General features: G+C 36.3%; 1 protein-coding gene across 12 annotated transcripts in view; it reads right to left on the bottom strand.

Moving 5' to 3' along the window:
- Positions 1-21,169, bottom strand: part of SLMAP (sarcolemma associated protein) — a 78,497-nt gene that overhangs the window by 22,284 nt on the left and 35,044 nt on the right. For 2 of the 12 annotated variants that reach the window (XM_031058144.1, XM_031058148.1), the window contains exons 3-14: positions 19,063-19,135; positions 18,206-18,242; positions 16,727-16,789; positions 15,628-15,723; positions 15,284-15,355; positions 14,481-14,621; positions 13,702-13,839; positions 12,292-12,460; positions 12,156-12,206; positions 11,564-11,614; positions 8,041-8,103; positions 2,352-2,408 (exon numbers count right to left, since the gene is read on the bottom strand). In XM_031058144.1, the coding sequence (XP_030914004.1) occupies positions 2,352-2,408; positions 8,041-8,103; positions 11,564-11,614; positions 12,156-12,206; positions 12,292-12,460; positions 13,702-13,839; positions 14,481-14,621; positions 15,284-15,355; positions 15,628-15,723; positions 16,727-16,789; positions 18,206-18,242; positions 19,063-19,135 (1,011 nt within the window). Of the gene's footprint in view, positions 1-2,351; positions 2,409-3,251; positions 3,423-8,040; positions 8,104-11,563; positions 11,615-12,155; positions 12,207-12,291; positions 12,461-13,701; positions 13,840-14,480; positions 14,622-15,283; positions 15,356-15,627; positions 15,724-16,726; positions 16,790-18,205; positions 18,243-19,062; positions 19,136-21,169 lie in introns of all 12 variants that reach the window. The other 10 variants (XM_005422448.3, XM_005422450.3, XM_005422451.3 and 7 more) reach the window with 8 other exon arrangements.

Genomic DNA, 21,169 nt, shown 5'->3' with positions numbered 1-21,169 from the left:
GGCTGCCTATTCAGAGCCTTGCTTTGACAGCTCTGCTGCCCACCTGCAGGTTAACAGAGGTTTCCTCTGAGTCTCAAGTTCCAGGCAGAGACATTATATGAAAAGGGGTCAATATAGCATTCCAAGTGCACAGACATCTCCCATCCATGGAGAAAAGCACAGGGAACACAAATAATTTCACCACATATAGATAACATGCATGCAACAATGAAGTACCAGGACATGGGGCGAAAGGGGCACATCAATAAATAAATCGCGTTATACAACAGGATTAGTATATGAAAATAAGTAAACACCAAGGGAATAATAAGACATCTTTTTAAATAACAAGAGAATACACAGAACTAATTTCCCCCAGAACAAAAGAAGAGGAAACTGGAGACAATCTGTGTGGCTGCATGAGGAAATCAACACGACAGAACATGGACAGAAAAAAAAACCAGAAAAAACCCACAAAGTTTTCTTAATCTAAGATGAAAAGTTTTCTATAATTCTGTGCCAGATTAACATCCACTTATACATGAAACAGAAGGCAGCAAGTACAAACAAAGCAGCTGGTGAAGAGCGAGACTCTTCCCACCCGAACCCAACCAAAATCACTGGAGAAGAGGAAGGGGAAAAGCATCTGTACAGTTAAAGCATACCAGAGGTTCAGACCCGGCAGGTACTACAAACACAATTCCCATTCTAGCAGATGTCAAAATTCATAATGATTGCTTGTAGTTAAAAACTTAATCTCTGGGGGTGGGTGGTTCTTTGCTAAAACAAAAAGGGATCTTTCTTATTTTTAGGAATAAGGTTTTTAACTAATATCTAAAGGTATTTCAAATCAAAACATTTTACATTATCATATAGAACCAAGCCCACAGGATTGTCACTAAAACTGTAATAATTACTAAACCAACACATTATTTTTTAAAGAATTATTTAATAATTCTTTATTATTAAGAAAAGTATAACCTAAAAGCCTCACCCATGTCACTTTAATGAGTGGCCGATCCAGAAGCACTAAGCTGAGCAAGATCCACGTGCAACTAACTTTACCATATCTGGGCATCCATAGAAATACTGCTTCCCTGCTCTGTGCAAAATGGGAGGAACAGCGCAAGTTCCAACCACTGGATTAATTCTCTCTGCCACAGCACACCCTTATATACTTCCCTCCCACCCACCCGTGGTACACCAGCTTCTTCCCCCCTCTGAAACAAGGCACAAAAGATGAGGCACCAGAGGAAAGATGCACCAGTTCTACATGTGAAACAGCAGATAAAACACAGCAGTTGTTCCTATTTCCCATAATAAAACCGAGCTGAATAAATATAGCTAAAGTGATAAAGTATATTAAAATGTGTTGACATCATACTTGATGAGTTAGAATATATTACCAAACACTAAAAATAGCTCAGAGCTTTGCAATGGAAGGGGCATGCAAGTGTTGCGTTACAGTTATTGTATGCATTCTTTTGCCAAATATGGCACCTTGTCTATAGCTTCCTCACGTACAGAAAGGAGTTAAAGGTGCCATTCCATGTAATAAAGGAGGAGAAGATAAATTAAAATATCTCTGTAACAATGGACCTTTTAGCAAACAAACATTTATTCAACACAACACCTGGCAGAAGCTCAGAGGGTAAAGAACTGAGGCACTATGTCCAGACATCAATAAAAAGCTGCAAGAGAGGAGTGAGCCTGCAAGTCCAAACAATCTTACATTATTAGACACTTGAGAAATATTGATCTATACACTTGTTAGCAGTCCTGACTTTGGCATTGTAAGGTAAGGATGACTGTTACTTGACAAGTCTTTTCTAATTAGCTCCTTTAATTTAACTTGCTTTATACATTAGAGAAAAGAGCTGGAGAGGCACAGATATATTTTACTTGTAAAAGACACATTTAGGAGGTTAATACTTAAAGTTATGAGATAAGATAGAAAATAGTCAAATTCAAATACACCTTTATTTAAAACTTAAAATGACACCAAACATTATTTCTATGTAGCTCTATAATAAAAACAAAATCCCATTTGGAATTCATGCAGGCACTAAAGCTTGAAATGAATTTACAAAAACTACTTTTTTTTTTTTTTTAATGCATATTCAAGTAAGAACTCAGTCAACACTGAGACTGGCATTTCATGCACTCAATCTTCAAAAATGGTTTCCATTAAATATTTTTAGCCTACAATAGTATCTGGAGTAGAGTTCAGCAAACAATTTCCCTTCCCTTTATTGAATTTCTCTTCAAATGCGTATTCAATCAAAACTCAAACTGCTGGCTTAACACAGAACATGCACTGAGTGACAGAAAAAGCATGCTGCAAAAACAGTTAAATAATCCAGAAGTCTAACCTTTCAAAAGCTTTGTTTCTTCCACTTTGGTTAGATGTTCTTCATCTATGATCTTGTCTGCCAAACAAAATAAGTGTTACTTTCCAAGCTCAAATTTTCCCTGCACGCATCTACGTAGAGTACATTCCATGACCAAATTAAAAGCTGATAATATTACTTCCTACTCAGCCTTGAACAAAAACTTTATTCTGGCAAGGAATAATGAAACAGAGCACACAAGCCTACTAGGACTTTGTGATACAGTGCATAATTATTTCTCCTTATTAACTTACATAATGCTGCACTTCACTAATGAGAATTTAGAAAAATTAATTTTATGTACTTTAAAATAAAAAAAATTAATCAGAAGCAACAAATAATTAACACATTTCTCAAGTTTAGTTATCAAAAAAGGAATTTGAAGAGCTGGTTGCATGAAACAGACATCCACCCAACACAGCAGAAATCTCGAAATGCACCACAGTAAAACAGCAAGAGAGAAGTCCCCTCAAAATTACCACTGCTTTTAACAGTGCCTGTGACATGTACACAGAAACAGCCTTTCTTTGTTTAAACCTTTTAAGAGAGCTGCACAAAACTCCAAAAACTAGGAATACATTACATTCAGATTAATAAAAAATGGAGTTTTTATCCAAAGTCTACTTTAGGGAAGTCTACTCATGTATGTGAGGTGCACAAAAATCTTAGAAGTGGAATTTGAGACTAGATTGCTAACTTCATCCTAACTCCTGCTAGGATATGAAGGTAAACAAGAACACCGAGGGAAGAGCAGGACTGGATTAATGAAGGAAACTAAAAAAAACTACTGAATAATTAATTTGTTTTTGCAGATGAGATTTCATTATTTCTAATTCCTTAAGAAGCAAGGCCAACACAGAAGTATTGAGGATCCCATCTTACAGATCACATCCTTGATTTCTGTGCAGCAGATTTTACAGTCTAGTCCATGTTGAAAGCTGTTAGTCCCTGAAATATCAGGCTTGAGAAGCTGCCTCTGCCTTCCCTCCATGGTGTCCCTGTCAGATCCCTCATAACCAGGCAGGGAATGCAGTTTGCTGGATACTCCACGTGCTGTCAACAGGAAACAGACACAGAGAAGGCTGAATGAACAGCACAAACAGGAGAGTTCAGACTAAAGAAGATGGATCACAGTAAATCCTCTTAAATCAAAAACAAAATACAAAACCCAAAAAATCCTTACTTTAAGCTTTTTCAGCTTCAAGTATCTCTGAAGATTAACCTTTCCCTCTATTCCTCTGATGGCATGTTGCTGCTACTATGACAATCTAACGACAGATGCAGGACAAGATCTGGGAGGAAAGATCTTTTACAAACCTAGATGGTAGACAAACTTTCAGACAAAAAGCCCTGAAGTCTGAAGAAGGGTTTTCATGGCCAAAAGGTTGTCCTGTACTCTGCCCTCTCCCACACAGACAGATAAGCCAGTGGAAAAGAGATGTCCCCTTTACCTACTTTTATCTACAAATATTATTCTGCATTAATGTAACATTTTACTAACACTGCTTCAGAAACACATGGACAGCACACTGGATTTTCAGGATTGGCTTAAGCTCTCAAGCAACTGTAGGAGATCACTCATCATCCAAGTTCAGAACAGCCTCAAGTTCCTCAGAGCTGGTGAGAATGACTGCCTAGACAGAGGACAGCACTAGGGAATCAAGTTACTGGCAGCCACAAAAGTCAGGAGTTCAAGTGATACCATGAGTCTTCTTCCATTTTAAAATAAAATAAATCTAAACAAAAGTCTTCATATATGATTATTCCAGGACTGAGCTGTGGCTGGAAGAGGGGTGGAAGGGAAGGCAGCAAGAAAAAAGCTGGGGAATTCTCCCTGTAGATCTGAATAAAACAGCTGAATGCAAAAACAAGCAGCTTTCAACTGAGCTGAAGGAGTAACAGCTCAACCATGCTAGACTGCTAGCTTAAAATAGGCTTCTGTAATCAGCTTACAGAGGAAAATTTAGCATTATGGATTGATGCATCCTTTAGCTTTCACAATTCAGTAACTGTTAAACCCTGAATAATTGCAATACAAAACAAACTACCCTTCTTGACACAAGTATTTTCCAAACTGAAACTCTTGCAGCAGTTCTTTACACTCTGTTTCCATGGCTAAAAGAAACTGCAGGCATGGGGTTTTTTTGGCTTTTTTTTCCCCATTTCCATGGTGGCTTATTGTTCTCTAGAGTCCACTACTGATTTGACCATTTGTACAAAAGGTACATCCTTGGTACTGTTTCTGCAGCCAAGACCTTGAGCAGCAGCACATGAGGCTCTGCCCAGCCTGCCCCAAAGCTGGCACAGCCAGGGTTTTGCACTTGGTGACTGACACCTCTCCTCACTTTCAGAACAAGTGAACAATCTCTGTGTTTCGGGAATGCTACCATTAATACATGGCATAAGCCAAAAAAAAAAAAAACAAACCAGATTAATTCAGCATGCTGGTATTTAGATATGACAGATATGGTATTTTAGATAAAACAGAAAATTGGATGTTGGTATTACCAAACTCCATAGAACCTCATCTTTCACTGTTACCACCCTAGTCACTAAAAATGGTAGAATCTAGACAACAATGAGGGGGAAAAAAGATAGAGATATCTTCTTTAAAACAGCTCTTTCAAATCTCTGCATTTTTAAACTTTACTATTTCAGAAAACTTCATAAACCTAGTTTGTTTTTAAATCAATTAGTGTTTTCCCTGAATCAAGACATGCAATCTTGGCTGCCAAAATATAAATTAGAGTAAGGATCTTAGCTTGAATTTCTGGCACAAAAGAACTTTAGCTTTCATGCTATCTAGTACCTACTTAGCAGAAAGCAGAGAGGTAGATTTATGTAATGTTAGTTAATAGTAATGTTTTTACTGACACAATCTGCTGTGAAGTTAAGCTTTCAGTTAGCCTTTAAGATAATCCATATTTTATTTTGCAGCCTAAAGCCAGATTTCCTTAAGGTTTTTAGGCATTACCTACCTTTTCAATTTAAGAACTCAGTTTTAGATTTAGGTTGCCTATCACCATGTGCAATATAATAACTAAGATCTGTTAACATTACAATTATCACTTAACTAACATGGCCCCTCTACATTTATATCTTGGCATCATCTTTGAAGGCCAGGTTTGAAAACCAATAAAAAAACCTGTCCCTCAATGCACAAATTTCCAACCATCTGAAAAAAGTGATACTAAGCAGCTTTAACTTAGTCACCTGCAGGTCAAAGGAAAAGTTAAAAATAATTCAATTCATTCAATCCATCCAAAAACTACTATTAATAAATCTGCAAAAATCAGCTTGGTGAAAAGAAGGAAGTTGACTTGCATTTAAAATCAAATGCAAAAATCACAAAGTAAGGGGGGAAAAAAAGGACACAAAGAAAGAAGGGTTAGACTGGAGTGAAAGACAGGAAATTAGCAGGGCAACAAATCTCACTTTGGTCTATACATCATCACATTTTTGCTAATAATGCATATCATGGACCGATCAAAAAGAAGCACCATGACTTCTGCTCTTGATATCACTGATTTTGACCAGTGGTTATTAAAAAAAAGCTATGGAATGAGCAACAAGTGAACTGGATGTAATGATCAGAAAGTAAGAGACTTCCCAGATCATTCAGAGCCAGATTTCATAACACTCCACAGATGTCAGAGGTCAGGACACGTTACTGGATGGTATTGTGAGAGCATTGTGCTTGAAAAATAAAACTGATTACATAATACCTTTAAAAATCTACAGAAGCTGGATTTTACAAACCATCTGGTTTCTGGAATTTTTATTAGATAATTATTGTTTAAGTAATAAGCCTGCTCCCCTCTCAGTACTTAAGCCTCTGGGCAAAACCCCAACATACTACCCCATGACGAGCTACATATTCTTGCTCTGTATTGCCATTCTGTATGATATTGTTCTACACTATTTGCTGTGTGCCTTAAAACTTGATTTCCTGACAATCTCTGGAACTGTGATTTTTCTCCCCAGGAGTCCCCAACTCTTGATGCTACACAGAGCAAAGAACAGGAGTAGGACTGAAGGGCAGCATTTACATACAAAAGGCAAAGAACAGATCCTACAGTTTGCAGTTTTTGACCTCATGATATTGTGAGGCCTGACTAAACATATTTGAATGTGGAAAAGGCAAACTTTCAGTCCAAGAAGAAATACAAGAGTCAATGATTTGGAATTTTTCTTGATGTGAGAGTAAAAACGTAGACTGTCATAAAAAATGCAAAATCCTGAGCTCTTTTGAACTCTATTAATTCCTTGAAAAATGAAGGAGTTGAGGCCTGGCAGTTTTTTCACTGTAGCTTTCAAAGTCTTGAGAATGGGTAAGCATAAATCCACTGATTTTAATTTTACTCTTATCAGTACTTCTTTAACATCTTAGAATATTTTACTAGATACTAGATACACTTTTCCTTCTCAGTAATGACAGGACTGGTCACATTTAGTTTGCAGAAGTGATACTAACCTAATTTTGCCAAAATAGGCTAAGCTAACATCCAAACAATGAAAACAGGCAACCAATTTGTGTTTGAACATTACACAGGGTGCTCTTCATGTTCTAGACAAGAAAAATGTTTACACAAGCATTTAACTTCATTTTTACATACTGAAAAAAGAATATTCATACAGGATCTTTGCAAAATTTAGAATAATTTTAAACTGCAGCCTTATAGAAAACAGCTACCAGTCAATTATTTTTCAAATAAACATTTTTCAAATAAAGTTTAAATGTTCTTAGACAAACATTAGCAGTATCATGTAATTTGGTTTATGGCACTGCAATCTGGATCACAAGCAGTAAAATCAAACAAGTTGCTACCCTTCCTCATGAAAATTTGAGAGGAAAGAGTCCAATGGCCATAATGTCAAAAATGATCCTGTCTTATTTCTGCTTGTAAATGCTTCTCTGCTCAATTTTAGGTACATAATTTCTATAAACTCTAAAGTAAAAAAATCCCAGGTTTTCTTGAAGTTTAATAGCACTTTGCTTCTCTTCATTCTAATGATATTTTTCTTTCAGTAGACGAAAAGTATAAATATCTTCAGTTTTTCTTTAATTATAGATGTCCAGACAGTGCTGTTTCATTACTCATTTTCAAAAGCATTTGCTTTGAAAAGCACGTTTCACATTCCAGATAAGCACATCTTTCTAAAGACTGGTATGCAATTTTCTGTTTTTCTTAGAACAGTCTCTTAGATTTCCACTTACAAAATACGGACTTGTTTTCCCTCCTGCTCTTTTGTTAGAACTAATCTGGAGAATGTGTAAGGCCTTTAATTATCAGATAAATTACAGGTAAGTGAAAAGGCACCTCATTCTCTGTCCTTTGCTGCCTGTGATGTTTTCTTAAACTGACAGGTTTCAACTTAATTTGTAACAGGAGAAAAATTACACTCAGTTTTAAACACCATGTGGCAATATCACCACCCTTTTGTTGGTTAGGGCACAATGATGGATGAACTGAGAAGAGAATGTGACCATCACTTTGCAAGAGCAAAGATATCCTATTACCCCTGCTTAATACCACAATGCCACAATTCTATGCTTAGAAAATTTCTGCTACTACAGAAATATTAAATAGTAGTGACAAATTCTGGTTTCATCCACTTTTTATGTGTTTTCCGTTGTTTTTAAAGCAAATGTGAACACTCTTGTACTCACTCTGACATTCTATGAACTGATGAATAAAAGTGCAGTCCCCTCCACTCTTTGAAAGAAAGTGCTCTAGTAGAGAAAGAAACACTTCAGTTTACATCTTCTTATCATTTTCAAATTGATGCAACAAAAATTTTGAAAGGCACATTAACAATATTTGTCAGTGTATTCACGATGGACTTTTGAATCAAATCTGAGTTAATATGCAAGCAGACAAGACATGAAATTGAAATGATGTCTGAGTGATACTAGGAAATAGATTACTCTTTTAAACTGATCAGAAGAAAAGTATTTCAGCTGCATTTTCAAAAGAAACATGTTTTTAACCTATATTCTTCAGCATTTTTATTATATTTAAAAGGGTATTTTAAAGGTTTTTCATTAGTCTTCATGTTGATTCTTCATATCCAACACCCTCTATTTTAAAAGTGTTGTTGAATACATGCCTATACTTTTTAAACAGTTTCACTTTGAAAAGACAGTTCTGCAGCAGAGTTCCTAAAACTGGGCTCTGTTCTCAGGTCCTTACTCAGCCCCCAACTCCATCAGAATCCTGCATCTCTTCAAGGTGCAAACACTTCCTTTCTGAAGAACCTCAAAATCCTTTGACCAAGAGTCCAGCAGTGGGAAAAGGCTGGCACCAGTACAAACCTGCAGGATGTGCTATGTTCTAACCAAACTGTTCAATCATTAGCTCTGATGTCAGAAGTTCAACTGCTAAGCTTTACTGTATCTCAAAGTTAGTCTAAAAAATAAACTTTTTAACCCACAAGGACAGAACTTTTAAAAAACAGCACCATGGCTGTAAAATTTATTTTCCACATTTAAAATTCCTTTTTTTTTTCTTTCCATTTTTATCTGGTCCTCTAAGTGACTATACACAAATTTCTCTTATCTTCTTCATACAATATTTGGCTCACAAAATTTAAAAATGAAAGCCAGGTGTGGTGCAACACACTGAGAAAAATACAATTTTTTGAAACAACTTAGTTCTACACAACTTTTATCAGGGGCTTGCTGTACCAACAAGTTCTTCTTTTCTGCATGTCCAGTGAGAGAAAATGAATGCCTAACCATCATCCTCTAATACACTTTTTTTATTAAAAGCCTCTGGAGAGGCTTTAGTTCCTCTAGTTCTTAGTTCCTCTGCTCTGAATACAGCTCCTGACTGCTACAGCCACCGAAATAAGTGATGTAAACCATTATTCCAGTCATGGCCAGGAAGTGTGCCTGTGCACACACTTTGAGAGAAAGAGAGACAAAAGAATTTTTAAAAGCATACTGATTTTACATGGGTTTTACAGTTTTCTTCCTTCATATCCCAAAGTTGCTCAATCTGCATTATAAACTCAAAATTCTTAGCTCTTCTAAAATAATGCAGAACTACATAGCAAAAAAAAAACCAAAAAAACCCAAACCAAAACAACCCCCAGATGAAAATCTCCAAAACCCCCTACAAAACAGAAAAACCAAAACCAAAAGAAAACCTCAAAAAACCCAGCAGTAACTGCTTCCTGCTGCTTTCAAGAGAACAAAATCCAAAATCTGACAGAGCAAATAACTGCCCATCTGTCATACAAGGGATACATAAGGGACTGGAAGATGCAAAAATCATAGACTGTCATGAAGAGAACACAGGGCAGCAAGCTGTAAAATGCCAGAGAAACAGGATGGATCAGGTAAGGCAGAGATGCAGGAAAATGTATAACTGACAGAATAATGAAAAGTTACACTAAAATACAGAATAATGAAAGAGCATGGTATGTCCATGACAAAAAAGGTGATAGATTGTATAAACACACAGAAAGAGAACTTGAATGAGCAGTTATATGTTGCCTGTACTCAAAGAAAAATAACCAGGCAAAAAGCTTCCTAAAACTTCCAGGTTTAAGTACAAGTTCCACTGTTACTCATAGGATGGAGGAATCTATCTTGTCATGCATCAATTCAGGTGACAATGACTCTTGTACAACCCAAAATAAGTCCAAAAAGGATTGCTTCTTCACCTTCGACCAAAAAAGTGAGTTTCAATGATATAATGGTATTTGTTATAATCACACAACTTTTAAATGGGCAATTTTAAAATCTGGACTTGTAAAAGGCATCAGTATTTAAAAATCTCACATGACATTCCTGCCAACAATTTTAAAACAAACAAAAAGTGTTTATTTTAAAAAAATCAAATCTAGTATCATGTCATAAATCACTCCTCTGTAAAATAAATTATACTTGAAGTTAGAGTTCGAAAACTTTTACAAAATATGTCAAATTAGCTCTAGTTTAAAAAAGAGAAAAGCAGATCTATTTCTTAAGCATTCCATCAAATATTAAGACATTACCAACCTAAAATCAGGCATCAGCAAGATGGATGAGTCTATATAAAAATAAAATCTCATGGCAGTGTAGAGAAGTGGGAACAAACATTGCATGTCCTGTTTGCTAAGCTCAGGATGCACCCAGAGCTAAGTGCCTAAAATGCCAAGGCACTCAGGGGCAACCAGTACTCTTTAGGGGAACTTTAGGGGAGGCTTTGGTGCAGTTCCTGTAGGTGTTTAACTGCTGCTCCCAATAAGGAGGTTATGTCATGATTAACTTTTGATTTTGCTATTGGTCTCCCTAGTTAGAACCTCATAATTTACATACATGTATATGGAGCTTTAAAATTCTGTTTCAAAAATACAAATACAGGAGTCCTTAAACACTCTGAATATTGGTTAAAACCCTGAGTTCTCTATATAGGTCCCTGAACCTCCAAACCAATGCTACCACCATCCCTCAGACTGTAGAAGCAAGCTACATAATCAAGGAAAAAAATTAAATTGATATAAGAGGACAAATATATCTCAGCCAATTAACCAAACTGGAATCATAACTGGAATATTTTTTGATATATGTGATATTGGACAATTTCACTCAAAAAACTCTGTGCATGTTAAGACACATGAGCTAAAATAATTGGCTCTAACTAACTGGCCTTGAAAAAACTATCACTTAGTTCAATCTGTATGAATTCCTGTTTCACATAAACGTATTTCTGGAGTTTTTAAAAGTTAGTTTTTACTGTTATAAATTTTATATACTCACATTTTTCATATTAAAGTTATAAAACATAGGTTTTGCTGACTTTATTTATCATATCCAACTACACTAGAAAAACACTGTATGTGTATGTGTTTGCAAGAGAAAATTAAAAAGGAAAAACAATCAGTGAGTTCTCCACTTTCTTGTGTCACAACCCTGACAACATTCAATCAGTAGACTCCTTATTCCAGTGACAGCCCATCACAAACAAAAAAACCAAACCAACAAAAAGAGACAGCCTCCAAATGGTTTTGTTGTATCCTGCAGAACTTTCTAACAACACTGTGACTGGAAGTATACCCAAAAAAAAAACCCAAAAAGCTGGTCAGGAGTAGACAAATTCATTTCCAAAGAGGAAAAAATCCAAGCAAAACTTCAGAGAACATTTTGAATTTGTTCATTTTCAAACATCAACCATAAGACAAAAGGTAGCCCTCAGATACACTACCTTTCTCTGTGCTCCCATTAATTTTAGGTATGAAGTCGTCAACTTGTATGCCTAGGATTAAGAAAGGGCATTATTTTTGGAATCAAGAAAAATGTTTTGGGCTTTCTTTCTTTATAAACACAGCATTTTGAAATGTACCTGGCTTTCCATACCACCTCCTCACAAGTACCTAATCAGACAAACCAGGCAGTTTGATGTGTTTCCTGCTAGAGATGATGCTGCTGTTTGTTCAAACGTCTAAGAGGTTATTAAAGCCAAAGAATGATTGCCTATTACACAGATATACGTATGTACAGATGGATATAAAATGTGTTATTACATGTGATATAAAATGTGTTATAAAATGTGTTTTAAATCAAGCCCCGGGCCGGAGCGAACGCCCGCAGCAGCAGCGCCCTCTGCCGGCCCTGCCTGACACGGCTCCAGCAGCCCAGGAGAGCTCCCTACTGGGGAAACTGGGACTCGGCACTACTGGGGAAACTGGGAATTGGAATTCTTCTGCCAGACATCGAGACTACCACATTATCGTAACAAAGGTAACGGAATAGCAAACGCGGAAACCAGCTTGAAACAAGAAATTGATCACACCTACCTAAGCTGTTGTGTTCTTTAAGAGTTTTCTCTTGCAGGTGTTCTAACCGTACTGTAAACAGAAGTCCAAGAAAAAGGTATTTCACAGATTAAAAGAAAAACAAATAATCAAAGTTTTTTCCCCACTATTGACTAACCTTGTAAAGCAGTCAGCCGCTCATTGGTGAAGTCATTATCAGCCTGCAAAGCTTCTATTTTTGCTTGAAGCTCTTGCTCTCTTTCTTCCATTTCATCTATTTTATGCTGCAATTCCTTTTTCTCAGCCAGTCCTTTTTGTTGGATTTCTTCTTGTCTTCCTTCTGCTACCTGCTCAAAAAGATTTTTTAAATCCACCAAAAAAACCAAAATCAACATGTGGAAGGATAGATCATCTTGTTTTTTGACTAAATGTACATAAGTGACTTTCTTAGCTAATCAGATTTAAAAAAATGAAAAAAAATCAAATCTACTACATTTATACAAATTTCACTACAAGTAGACCGAGAAAATCTCAAAATATCTGAAGCAACTTTTTGATTGAGGAACATAAATTTAACAGCAACAGTAAAGGGCCTTAGAACTAAGAAATGCCAAAGTCTTCAGCATCTCAATTCAATCAAAACCCAAGAACCCTTCTGAACTGAATGTACACTGCAGAGACCACCTTGATTACAAGCCACATCTTTTTCCTTGCTGAATCTCAAGAATATAAGTTTTAAACTGCCTCCTCCCTCAAAACAAGGTAATAAATTTCAGGTTTGATCCTTCTGGGTATACTCATCATCAGTGATCATCCCATTACTGGGAAACCAGCTGCCGTAAGTATAGCAATTTAATCTTTGAATTTGGAAAGAAAAATTTCTCTGAGGTACTGAACTAGAAACCTAGGTTCCAATTCCAGTATTTATCCAATATAAATGCAACAACTGCCTCAGGTCTCCAGAGATAACACCATTACCTTCCTCCTCCACAACCCCTACTTAACTAGATTGGAGACTCCTGGAGAACAGGCTTTATCATAAAGTGATTATTCTGTTCTTCAGCAAAAGGACCTTAAATATGAATTTACTTCATTCATAGATGTAGATATTTAGTTTGATATTAAACTTGATAGCAAGATAAGCCATATTACAATAAGGTGGACTAGTTATGTTTGTTGTAACTGCACGAAGAGGCAACATGAAATGCAAATTTATTTCTAATTCTAGTTTTTATTCCTCTTACCTTTCAGATGTTTAGCTTGAAAATTATTAGTCCAAATAAAAGCGGTTGGATATAAAGTTTTATACTACACATAATTTTATACTATATTTCAGTCCCAAAAATATGGTACCTTTCAAAGTGAATGAAGAGGGAAACTTTCTAGGAAGTTACTTAACTGATGAAAGTTTCAATTACACTAAAACTGAATCTAGAGAATATGTAGGTGATATGCATCTTTCTATTGCTAACTGTTGTTTAACAAGTTTCTTAACTTTTTTGTTAGCTGCATTAGAAATTAAACTCTATTTATTTGTTCCATTTATCACATTTATTCCATCCTAAGTCAGATGAAATTCTGTCATTACCTTTAGCTTGTCAGAAAGATCTTTAATTTCATTTACAGCTCCATTGTACTTATTAGCTAATTCCCTTAATTCTTCCTGAGTCCGCTCATTCATTTCTTTCAGGTGTGTACATTCATCCTCTGTATTACTTAAACTCCGCTGTAACACAGAATGATTATGCAATTAATAACAAAAGACAGACAAACTACCAAACACTGCAGATGATCTATTTTTTCCAAGCAGTATATATGCACAGGATGCCAACCAGTCTTATGAGACTTCTTCACCAAGGGAATATATCAAATAATGATAAAGAAAAAGGAAATAAAGGAAAAGAGGATAATGTGAGATATTATAAGGCAGAAAATCTTACTTCAAAAGAGTGTCTAACACTTTGACTGTAAAAGCTCATTGTAAAAGCTCCTTTTAAAGCACACTTTGTACAGTGGTTAACTGTATGTTTCCATAAATGCTGCAGTTTAAACAAGGTCTTACAGTATTTTTTTAAAAGCATCTATGTCATTTCCCCTGTGTATGTCCCACACATAGCAACTTCTGTAAGACAGAATCATGAATTTTGAAAGCAGGGAGAAAAGGGAAGAGCTGAAAGAATAGTTTCTCATTAATGGTTTAACAATCTTAGTCCCGTCCAATAGGAGAAATAAACAATACTACCAAATATCCTGCAAGTGCAGAGTACAACAGATACTGACATAACACAGCAACAAAGTGGGGGTCTAGACAGCAGTAGTTACAACTATTTCAGCACTTCCAGAAGAACAGGCATGAAACTTCAGTACCTCCACTTCAGATAATTTTCTGACCACTTCAATTTTCTCCTGAAGGACCCGCCTCAGGGACTCTTTGGCTGTTGTCTCATAGTTGTGTTTGTCTTCCTGTAATGCTATAAGCTCTTTTCGTATACTGTCTTCTGTTTGATTCTGCACATGCAAAATAATTCAAGAATAGAATAATTACTGTTTTGCTCATTAAATAGATTGTGATAAAGCCTGTTCTATTAAAAAACATTTAGCAATTTCTGATAGATGAGAAAATGTTACCTACAAATCAGTGATCAAAGATTCTTGACATGACTGAGTATAAGTAAGTTATTTTTTGACAGCACACATTCAGTGGTCAGTTTTGATCCCAGGAGAATTACTGCACTTTTTTTGGGCACTGCTAAGACAATGTCAAGTCTAGGAGACACAGAACTGGACAAACCAGGTCCCAGAGGAAAGACCTTAAACAGGACCTGCAGAGAAAGTTTTTATAATGTAGATAGTTGAGAGGAAATAGAAATAAAATAAAAATTAAAATCCAAGGCAGACATAGGTGGCCTAAACAATAATCAGGGCAGCATATACTTGTAACTCTGAATATCAGACAGGACATGGGCAATGAAACAACAGCCACTTACTGAGATGCCTTGAATTACAGAGCGGATGGACAGTTTTTGTGCTACTCAGATTATCAAAGCTGCATAGGCTCATTTTGGAAAGCTTATGTTCCAAATGCTTTCCTACAACTAGCTACTTCCAAAACACTTGAAAAGAGCTGCCTTTCAGCATTCCTAATATTTGACTTCAAGTGAACTACTTACCTTTGAACAAGCTTGTAATTGATTTCCCATAACCTCTAGTCTTGATAGCAGCCTGTCTTCATCTATTAAAGCCTAGAAGAAAAGAAGTATCACCTTAGAATTATCCCATGCTTAATGTAGTGCCAGTAGAGTTCTGCTTTAAAGATCTAAATTTTGTTGGAGTACTTACTGCTAATAGCTATTTCAAAGGTACACAACCACTAATTCATTAAACACTGTCTTTTGCAGTATTAGAGAACCACCATAAAGTTTTTATTATTTCTGCTGTGTTTTCCCTGCATTAACAGCTAAAATTTATATGGCAGTGCTCAGTTGAGTCCATAAGGAAAGGATCCAGCAGATACCTGCCAACTAGTATCTGAAGCCTCTTGTGTGACAGCAAGTAGTCGCTGAAGGGTTGCCAGCTTCTGTTCCAACATTTGTTCCCGATGTAAGGCTTCCTGTGAAGAGAGCAGGGCATCACTCAGTTCAGCTAGAACAACTCAGGAAATCAAGCAACAGAAGAGATCCCAAAATACAACAAAAAAAGGAAATGTGAATAGCAAACACTGTCAACTTGTTCAAAACCATAAACCTATTCCATTATATCCATCCACAAATTGATTTGGTTTAATTAGAAAATGCCATCCTATAACCTCAGGTTCCTAAACCATTCATTTTTCATGCTATGTTGCACATACTGAGGACACACTGTTATTCTTCCCAAGACTTAAAGATACTTCATCTCCTCAATAATTTAAGTAACAAAACTGCAGACACCAAAGGACAGCTTGGCAGCTTCCATGCAACGAGCTGTTCATCCTCAAATGAGGTCACAAAAGAGAAATGCCAAGCAAGAACTACTATTTCTGTTTGATTTTTGGTTTATGACAGGAAGACAGAAGAGCATCTTCGTTAACTCCAGGATATGGAGAGAGAACAGATTGGTGAGTGAATATGTATTTGGCTTCCAAAGAAAGAGCATCTGCATGAGCTCCTTCCTGCTATGTCAGCAAATACATATAAAGATAGTATCATCCATCTCAAAAGCCTTGATGTGAACAAATAAAAATTGCCATTATCAAATAAACCAGGCAAAACAAATCAGTAGAACTTATACACAGTTAAACCTGGAAAGAATTTATCAGCAAAAAAGTTTTCATTTTTTTCCCAGAAAGCTGATTTTATCATCCTTTCTAAAGAGTTTACTTTTATCTATCAGCACAGTTTAACGTGCTACCATTTTGCATTCTAACTCTTTTGTGCTGTGACATCTTGGGAAAAGCACACCTATTAAACTGACACAGAAGCAGGCATACAAAGGTTGGTGATGCCAGTGAGGAAGAAGAGCTGCCAGCACTGTCCCTTCCTTTGTAGTTTCCAGTAGATACAAGCCACAGGATAAGATCTGTGTTTTGAACAAAAATATTCAGCCAAAATAAATGCCCTTAAAAGAAAACTTACTTGTAGATACTGTGAAAGCTGAAACAATTCCTGAGAATACATACTGGGAGTGTTAGCAGCAACCTGAAAGAGAAGACAAGTAAGAATTAGAATGGTTTTGGATTTTTCATTAAACACAAGTAATGCAAAATTCACTTAAATCTAGTCACAAAGGTAAACTTCAGATTACCTAATAATAGCATTTTGCTTTATTTCTTGTTCTGTTATTATTTATGCTTTTTTTAATCACAGAACTTCCCAACTCAGGTCTTAGGTCCCACTGTGTTTCTGCACAACTTCTTGAACCACCAAGACACTAATGGGTTCCAAGCTATCGGTACAGTTGAGACTCAACTGACAATAAAGAAACAAGGGGCACAAAGCTGAAGCCATTCAACTCAGTGACAAACACAAAATGTGGGCTTCCAGATCGATGTCACCACACCTATTACGGCTGCACACTTCCCGCTGACCTACAAGTTATCACCATTGTCTCCCTTTGTAAGCATCTATTTCAGGATTAAGGAATACCTGTATTATCTTTGAATAATAACAAACTGTTCTTCACTTGGAGAGAAGTGGGGGGTTGTTCTGAGGGTTTATTTCAGCCAATTTATTTACTAATTCTTATAGGCTTCCTACACTGAAATAATTTTTAACTGTTTCCCACAGTTATACCTACAGTCCCAGGATTTCTCCCCTTGCCCTGAATTCAAGCCATACATATTGTTTTGAAATCTCAATTTAAACACAGTCTATAAACTCCTCAGGCTGCTGGCTTCACAAGTAAGTTTCCACAGTTGTTTGATATTTTGTTCTTCATGCATAAAACTCTGATTAGAACATATTTGAGTTAATCCTTCTTTTTAGAGGCTAGAGAAATAATCAACTCCCGATCACTCTTCTCAAGGGAATATCTATTAGCAGCTTTTCTACAAGTCCCCCACATTACCAAAGCTGAGTTTAAGAATTACACTTTACAATACTGACTCCATGACTCTACAGTGAGCAACTCTGGCTCTACAGGAGAGGCAGAGAGGTTTGGTCTCAGTCTTCCTTGGGAACAGGACAGTGCTTTCCAGACTGTGCAGCACAGCTTCTCCTCCATAAAAAACATGATATAAAGAAAACAGACCTCATCCAAACACAAATCATGAGCTACTCTTGGGTCCTACAGAACATCAAGCATTAAATTATGCAACACATGTTAGTCTGTCAACCTGTGCCTGAAATTAACCATCTTAACATCAATGGTTGTGTTCCAAGGCCATGTTTCAGGTGCCACAATGTAAAAAGTCAACTTACCTTCAAATATACACTGTAATACTGGATTTCTTCTCTACCTTAAATGTCACTCAAAATATTAAACGAGGTAAAAAGAGTCAGTGGAAAACATATCAAAATGTTACTGAACAGATTTCACTATTTCTTCATCTTTACAACAAGTCTGAAAATAGCATGTGTGCGAATAAGGCATAAACCAGCAAATTACTGAATTACCTTGTCAACAGGACTTGGTAATGGTGCATGGATAACACTAAAAAATAAAAAAAGAGTGGACACAAAATAAATAAATGTTGTACTTGGACATTTTCATCAAAACTAAAAATATAACAACATACATTTTTACAATTTCTTATTTAAACATGAAATTATATGGAAAATCTTCTATAGTAATTTACTTTTATTTATCTTCCCACAAGCAACCAAAGATACCCTAAAGCTTCACACAAGCATTTCTGGATACTAATGATAAAAGGATATTTAAATAAGCAATAAACCCCACAAAATTTTTGATAATGAAAGATGACTAAAATTATGCCATTTGTGATTAGCACTCAGTGCACATAAAATGTTAAAGTTTTTGGTTTCTACTATTCCTGGAAGATTTCCCAAAAATGGGCATATAGACAGAAAATGCTGTCAATATTCATCTGAGTTTCTGTTAGCTTCACTTTAGTTGAGTTTATGTGCATCTTAAAGAGCCAAAAGAATAATCATTAATAAAGAATGAGGTCAGGAGAATTTGCTTATTTGCTTTATTTTCCTCTATATTCTTCTGTTTCTAATACCCATTTCAGTAGAGTAAACCACAGTCAGAAAAGCCCAACTACATAAGAATTTTTTTCTTCTTCTAGAGAAGCTTTTTATTCTTCAGAGTTGTCTTAATTACTAAACCCAACAAGGAAATTGATTTTTTTTCCTCATAATGCCTGCAAAAGAACCATGCACTCAGTTACTCGCTTTGCAGGATTACAGGCAAACCAACTGCTCCCATGATGATTTTAAACATAATGTCCATCAAATCCTCATCATACAGTAGCTGAACTTTGGTACGTGTGAATCAATATTCTTACTCTGATCGCAATCGAGCTTCCATTCCATCTGGAAGGAACAGTTTGATTGTGGAGACTATACATCCATGGGTCACTGAAAAGAAACAAACACTAAGTCATTGTGATCCATTACTACTTCATTTTAAGTTCAGTGCTTAATGTTACAGTAACCAAGCAAAATGTCTAAAGAAACCCTGAGACAGGCAAAGAGGAGGAGGCAGGAACACCTTCAAGCACCAGTGCCCGGGTCTGCCTTCTCAAACCTCCTCTGGACTCAGGAAACTTCATCATTATAAACTTGGAGAGGTCATGATGTGTACTCAGTCCTGGCTGTGGAGCAGTTCCAGTTCCAACTCTTCCACGTGCTGCAATACTGGAAACTTGTCTTTACTGTACTAAGTTTAAAAAGTAAATGTTTTGATCATAAATGAGTGAAGCAGAATGCATCTTACCTGCACCAGGTAACAGGAATGCAGAGATATGAACAAAATAATGAGCTGCCTTTTGGAAAAGATTCTGACAAGCATATCCAGGGACTTGGAAGGTAATATGTCCAATTTGTGTCACTGACACTTACTTCAAAACGTGGAACTTGCCAAGCAATTATTATTTACAAAAAAGGATGGAAAAGGAAATGCAGAGAAGTGTGCAGGAACCACTGAGAAGTACATCCTTTTGAACACTGTAAGCAGCATTATTCAAGACAACACATTTCTATTTCAGGGTGCTTGCAGCGCACATCTACTGCATAGCCCTAGCCAAGTGGCCTTTCATTTCAGAAGAGGTAAACTTGCTCCTTGAGGACTCAATTCAAGATTTGTTTAACTCGAGAAAGATCCTAAGGAATAAGAGGAGGAAATGCAATATTTGATTTTTACATCAAGTTCAAACCTTCTACCCAATGTTTTGAAAAATGTTAGATATGATTTTCAATGCCTTTCCAAACAGTCAAATTATGTGTGTGTCTTGGTTGATTTTTTTTCCCCGTATAGTTCTATTAATTCGGAAGTAAAAATTATTTGCAGATACATGGAAAGATAGCTGCACATTGTTCCCAAAACACTACCACAAGTGAGATAGAAATGAGTGTGTGGTCACCTATCATGGACCACTATACCTCCAGCACCCACTAACATACAAAAGCAAATAGCTGCTCTCCTTTCTCTGTTATTAATATCAGCAAAACAGTTAATCTGGCTTTGGAAAAAAAAGGGCAATGGGCGTTTTAGGACACTGGTAATACTCCAGGGAAATGAGACAGGTCTTTAAGGAAGCTACCTCAATAGAATCTAAATATAGAGAGAAATGATCCAACCAAGACAAGTTGGTTTTAACCTTTATTTAGCTAATGCTTTGGAGACGTATTCTCCTGGCTAGAGCATCTTGTTTTTTTCAAGCTGACCTGGTAAAGTATTAAATTTACTTGCCAGGGCAGAACAGATTAAACTGCAGGGTTTGGGGTCTTTATTTATAAATTGAATAAATCCAGTTTGCAAAAACATTTTAAAAATACATTAGCAATATTAGCTGTACCCTGTAATACATAGCTTTCATAATACAAAATTCTTTCTTTTAGAGGAAATCAGTGATTTTAATAAGAAAACATTAGGATACCTGACATTAAATGGCAACAGACAGCTTTACCTTCGGGTCACATATCAGGTAGGTCTACTGTACGATTATATAATTCTGAATTTTTTCTGTCAACAGCTAGACTGACAAAAATCTCCTAAAATCTTCAGGAGCTTTATTTGTGTCAAATTAAGACATAACAGACATCTAGCCAAAGGTCTCAAATAGACAATGACTGGGAAAAGGTACCAAGCATTTTGACAAACTTATAAAATTAAAATAGTAAGAAATGAAACAATATCCAAACTCTGCAGTCTGACCTTAAGCTATCAGTTCATTGCAATTGGAAAAATAAGGAGAAAGCAACACAGAAAACATGAATACAGTACTGACTGCGCGGAAGAGCAGCAATAGTTTAAATTTAGGTCTACAGTATTTCTTGTGAGGAATTAACAAGAAAAGGCAGTAAACCAACGCCTGGTGTCCCAAAGGAGCTGAGGCACCCCTCGTCCCCAGGCTCACCCCCCTCTCCATCCCACTCACCTCCGGGCGCTCC

The sequence above is a fragment of the Geospiza fortis genome, unplaced genomic scaffold (genome assembly GCF_000277835.1).
Source record: "Geospiza fortis unplaced genomic scaffold, GeoFor_1.0 scaffold78, whole genome shotgun sequence".
NCBI lineage: Eukaryota > Metazoa > Chordata > Aves > Passeriformes > Thraupidae > Geospiza > Geospiza fortis.
This window is presented reverse-complemented; position numbering and strand designations above follow the sequence as displayed.